At 41.8% G+C, this 5,833-nt stretch overlaps 1 protein-coding gene across 2 annotated transcripts in view; it reads right to left on the bottom strand.

Moving 5' to 3' along the window:
- Positions 1 to 2,934: 2,934 nt before the first annotated feature.
- slc22a15 (solute carrier family 22 member 15) overlaps positions 2,935 to 5,833 on the bottom strand; it is a 24,162-nt gene continuing 21,263 nt past the window's right edge. For both annotated transcript variants that reach the window (XM_028603789.1, XM_028603790.1), the window contains exon 13: positions 2,935 to 4,303. In XM_028603789.1, the coding sequence (XP_028459590.1) occupies positions 4,259 to 4,303 (45 nt within the window). In that variant the 3' untranslated portion in view covers positions 2,935 to 4,258. The remainder of the gene's footprint in view (positions 4,304 to 5,833) is intronic.

Here is a 5,833-nt window from a genome sequence, read left to right as displayed (position 1 = left end):
TTATAAAAAGTTTAACTGTTTAGTAGGGTCCACACACTGGACTGAGAACTAAACTCATTCTACTGAGTGTCTTCAACTAAATAAAACCTCTGTGGGGTTGTGTTTAAGATAAAAATGAGTAAGTAGAGCACATTCAAACACAGCTTAAGCTGAACAAAGTGCTGAACATAAAATACTAACACTCTACTACAGTAGAATGAGTTTAGTTCTCAGTCCAGTGTGTGGACCCTACTAAACAGTTAAACTTTTTTTATAAAACATCAGCAGATGTTGAAATGTGGTAACTGCCCTCCCACCCTCACAACAGAGGAGACAAACAGCTGGTCTGAAAACAGATGGTGGTTTGGGTTCAAATCAGGCGTTCCTTCCCTTCCTGAACGCCTGATTTTAACCCAAACCACCAACAGACACTATTTTTGATATATCAGTTCAGGTTCACAAGAAATGTTGGCCCGCCAAACTCCAAAAAGATGCGACACTCAAAGTAGAATTTGGCAGATTTACTGACTGAGAATCAAAATCTTAATATTCAGGCTGTAAAAATTTACTAATTATTATTTTTGCTTGATTTGCTTAATTATATGATGGGAAGGAAGAAAGTTGTTGCTGATTTTTTGTAGGGCTTCATGTCAACAGAAATGGGACAAAAGTAGAAAGAGTGACAGAAAAGCAACCAAAACGTAGCAAAAAGAGACACATTAACAAAAACGTCAGAAAAAGCTAAAAAAAAAAAATAAAATAAATAAAAAGTAAATGATGGATAAAAGCTGCTGAGATCTCCAAATATGTAGGGAGGTCCTGGGACACGTCTGCATGGATTTATAAAAAGAGACAAAAACATAGAAAAAAATTGTCTGGGGAGGGGGACCGCTAATGTAGGTTCAAAAATATCCAAAATATCAATTTAAGATCAAAACGAGGTGGTTTCTTTCCTTAAATGTTAGACTGTTGTAACCCAGACAACAGTGTGAAAACAAAAGAGACGTCTAACTCCATTTTTAACCATTTACTGCCTTTTACGTAAAAAGATCATTCATCATAGAACATTAAGGAACTATAGATATTGTTCGCACAATATATCTACACAGTACACATTGTAATCATATGATTGTATACACACAATACAAAATTATGGCATATAAAACATCTCCGACAATGTCTTAATATTTACATCTCAATATATTTATATTTTCTGAAGTCTCCACTTCAGAGTTAAAGGCTACATAGGAAGGCACAGAAGGCACAATACACACACACACACACACACAGAGAGACACACACACACACACACACACACACACACAGAGACACACACACACACACACACACACAGACAGACACACATACACACACACACACACAGACAGACACACACACACACCTCTAGTTTGATTGATAACTGATTCATTAGTTTATTGTCTACGTTATAAATGATGTATATCATCCCCCAGCTGGGGGGGGAATCACTGAGCTGTGGGTAGGGGGTGGGAGAGATCACTAAACTGTACTGGTCCCGCTGGGGGTAGGGGGGCGGGAGAGATCACTAAACTGTACTGGTCCCGCTGGGGGTGGGGGGGCGGGAGAGATCACTAAACTGTACTGGTCCCGCTGGGGGGGGGGGGGGGAGAGATCACTAAACTGTACTGGTCCCGCTGGGGGTAGGGGGGCGGGAGAGATCACTAAACTGTACTGGTCCCGCTGTCACCGACACGACAACTCCGATTCCCCCAAAACATTTCCTCCTTTAGTTCCTGATTGGACGCTGAGGCTGCAGTGCTTTATGGGGACTGAAATGATGATACCATGATTACAACTTTGGATTAAGTTATTAAACAGCTGATTCCTGGGCATTTTAATTTGACTTTCTTTGCTTCTTACTATTTCATGTACCTAAGGATGTTTAATGTTACAGTTCAAGAGCGGTAAATTATTCTCTCCGGTGCTTTCTCCCTAATTTTGAGGCACAACACATTAAGTTGATAGACTGTGTTTTTACTTAGACTCTGCACACTAGTGGCAGAATGCAAAGTATAACCGTTCATGGTGATTCTGTGATCAAAACTCGGCATTTATGGTTATTAATTACCAGCGTTACTGGGCATTGCTAAACCTTCCTCCACAGCGCTGCGGAGGAGGGTCTAGCTAGCCCACACACCATTCTGGCACGGGAGAAAAACGTGCTCTGGCTTATTGGCATTTCTTTAAACCAATCACAATCGTTTGGGCGGGGCTAAGCTCCAGGAAAAGCCGCGGTGCCTCTGCTAAATAGTCTCAGCAAGGAACCTGTTCTGGTGGAACATGTGTATGTTCAAAAGTAGTTTTAGTCGTGCAACATAAAACTCTGACTGGACAGATAGTCTAGCTAGCTGTCTGGATTTACCCTGCAGAGATCTGAGGAGCAGTTAACCAGAGTCCTCACAAATCCCCCAGAGGTTAGAACGCCAACACAAAGAAAGAGGAAGGTAACGGACATCGGGCCAAAAAGAGGGACATCTGGGGGAATTCCCGAGGGCAACTGTGCAATCCCGGAAGTGGAACGTCGTGGATATACAGGCTGATCTCACGAATTGGCGTATCTATGACACGCCAACTCGTATGCCATTATTGGGGTGTTACCAAGACGCATACTGGCTTTTTAGTGTGTTTATCAACGTCGTTTGGCCTCCGTTGACTTACATTACCTTGCGATTGCGTTTGAATGTAGGCCGTAGCGAGTAGTATGAAAGGGCGAAAATCCACGTAGGGAGGATGGGTCAAACACAGGACTTTCTACCAGGAGACCGGGGACTTTCCTAAACCCAACCGGTTCATCTTTTCCTAAACCCAACCAGTTCTTCTTTTCCTAAACCCAACCGGTTTGTCTTTTCCTAAACCCAACCAGTTCTTCTTTTCCTAAACCCAACCGGTTTGTCTTTTCCTAAACTCAACCAGTTCTTCTTTTCCTAAACCCAATCAGTTCTTCTTTTCCTAAACCCAACCAGTTCTTCTTTTCCTAAACCCAACAGGTTCGTTTTCTCCTAAACTCAACCGGTTCTTCCTTACCTAAACCCAACCCGTCCGCTGTATACAGCGCTCAAAATGCGTACAGATAACACGCCACTTGGCTTCAGAAAGTGGTGTGTATGTTTACCTCCGCTGTATAACAGCATAGACATCCACGCAGATAGCTCAAATGCGTGCAGATAACACGCCACTTGGCTTCAGAAAGTTAAGAAAGTGGGCGTGTATAAACTTATAAACGTTGGGATATAAACTACTGGGTGGGTAACAAACGGGGGAGAATTTCACGCTAACCGCAAAGAGAGTCTGCAAGTACACAACGCCACTATGCTGGAGTAGATCAACCTTGAAACAAATGAAGAGATCTGTGGAAGAACGGTTAGAAGTCAGTCAGAAGTGGCGCTATGTAATGACATCGTATCATATCGCAGTTTTATGGCCGGCTGAAAAATACACTTTTTTTCAGTTAAGTAGCCGTTGGCAGATTGACTAAAACGTTCATTTTGGACCCTGAGAAATAGATTTAACGGCCGAGCGTTGAGAACATTTGGTCCTGGTGCAGCTAAAAATCTAACTGTATTTTTCAGGAATGTTTAAACAAAGCACACACACAAAGACGCACGCACAAAGACACACACACAAAGACAGACAGACAGAGACAGACAGACAGACAGACACACACACCTAACAATCTAACTACTTTTCAGGAATGTTTAAACTAAGCACGTGTGGTGTGTTTCCTGTTGCACTGTCATGTCACAGAACTCCACTTTGGAAACTCTGCAAGCAGCAAGTTGAGTTTTTTCCGACTTCCTGACACCTCTGGAATGTGTTATGTGTTGTATGTATGTATGTATGTATGTATGTATGTATGTATGTATGTATGTGTATATATATGTCCAAGTCACATATCAGTCTCTCTCTCTCTGCCGTTTCACCTCCAAATAAAAAGGCACAAACACCAATATTAGACAATATTCAGGAAATTAAATAAAAAGGCAGGGGTTCGGCTGTGTGGCTTTTCCTGGTAAATAACATACGAAAGGTCAGTCGAGTCGGTCAATGGCGTCCTCTTCCTGAGTGTTGGTCGGCCTCTACGGCCCCGCCCCGTTTGTCATAGTTGACGGACGTAAACACGGAGATCAGTCCTTCAAGTTCATTTAAAGAGGGCCAGCTCACCGCTCACCGTGTTTCGAGGCAGCAGTTCCATAAGAAATGAGGACGCTGCTCCGGAGATGAAGACCGGGGGCCGCCGTCTTCATTTGTGGTTTGATTTCTTTTTGTTATCTTCATACAAAAGAGCCTGTGGAGGAGGGGAGGGGGGGGGTAGAAGAAAGGTAAGACATGATGAATGCAAAGAAATAACAAGATTATTGCGGAATGGGAATCATAACTTGAGAAGGTTAGTGGGGCTTTTTATCTGAGATTATAAAGGGATTTTGCAATTGCTTTTCATCAGTCATACACACACGCACACACAGAGAGAGAGAGAGAGAGAGAGAGAGAGAGAGAGAGAGAGAGAGAGAGAGAGAGAGAGAGAGAGAGAGAGAGAGAGACACACACACACACACACAGAGAGAGGCACATACAGAGAGAAACACAGACATACACACAGAGAGAGAGACACACAGAGAGAGGTAGAGACAGAGCGAGGGAGAGAGATAGACACACACAAACACAGAGACACAGGGAGAGAGAGAGACACACACACGGACACACAGACACACAGACAGACACAGACAGACAGACAGAGAAAAGTAAGACATGATGAATGCAAAGAAACGACAGTATTGCAGAATGCGAGTCCTAACTTAAAAAGGTTAGTGGGGCTTTTTATCGGAGATTATAAAGGGATTTTGCGATGGCTTTTCATCTGTCTCACACTGTAGGAGCAGCCAGAAGAGGGACAGTCAGACATTTGGTCTGAAATGGTTTGATCAAACAAGTTTAAGTCATTTATAAAACCTTCAATCTATGATATTATTTCCATTAAAGTCTATAGTTTACATTAGGAGTCTTTGGTGTGATGAATGTATTCATAACTGGTTGTTATTATTCTATTAATCCACCACAAAATCAGTCATTCATAAAACCTTTAATCTTTTAAAACGGTAATAATAATGTATGCATATCTCCTGAGTTTAGCATTAAATTGGCTGTTTGAGACAGTTTGACATATATAGTATGTATTGTGACTATGTAGAGAACATTCATATGTTTTCTTACTATGTAGATCATTGGAGTATACAGTGAACATTGAATTCAGTTGTTTTTGTGTGTGTTTTGGTGTGTGTCTGCCCAAGAACTGCAAATGTAAAGAATCCAGTAGATAAATCTGCTACAAAGTAGGGCTGAACGATTGTGATAACCTAAGTATTTTTTTTTTTTACTAATATTGCGAATTAATGTGTGATTATTTTGTAAGTGTCAGTGCTGATACAGGTTAGTAGTGTTGCTGTGGTGGCAAATTTTATTGTAACCATTTGTTTAATGATGTTAACCATTTGTTTAAAGATTGTTTTAAACCTCCACAAAATCCTGTTCCTTCCTGTGGACTTTTAAAGCATCAGAGGGGAAACCTGCAACCCTCAACTATAGCCTAGTAGAAGTTATGTTGCTTTAAGTATTGTGCAAGACAGGTTTTGCACAATACCTGACGCTGTGAAGCATATGCTTTTGTAAAGCCCAAATAGTCCCACACAGCTGTCGTGCTGTTCCTTGTTGACACTAACGTTTGGTCAGTGTCGGGTTCCGTTGAGGTCAAGTTACAGTGTAGCGTGTCAAGCTGATGCTGCCTCTTCTTGAGCCGATATTTGGAGCAGATACTGCTTTT

Source organism: Perca flavescens, chromosome 17 (genome assembly GCF_004354835.1).
Source record: "Perca flavescens isolate YP-PL-M2 chromosome 17, PFLA_1.0, whole genome shotgun sequence".
In the NCBI taxonomy this organism is placed as follows: Eukaryota; Metazoa; Chordata; class Actinopteri; order Perciformes; family Percidae; genus Perca; species Perca flavescens.
The sequence above is the reverse complement of the archived record's forward strand: the minus strand, read 5'-3'. Positions and strand labels throughout refer to the sequence as shown.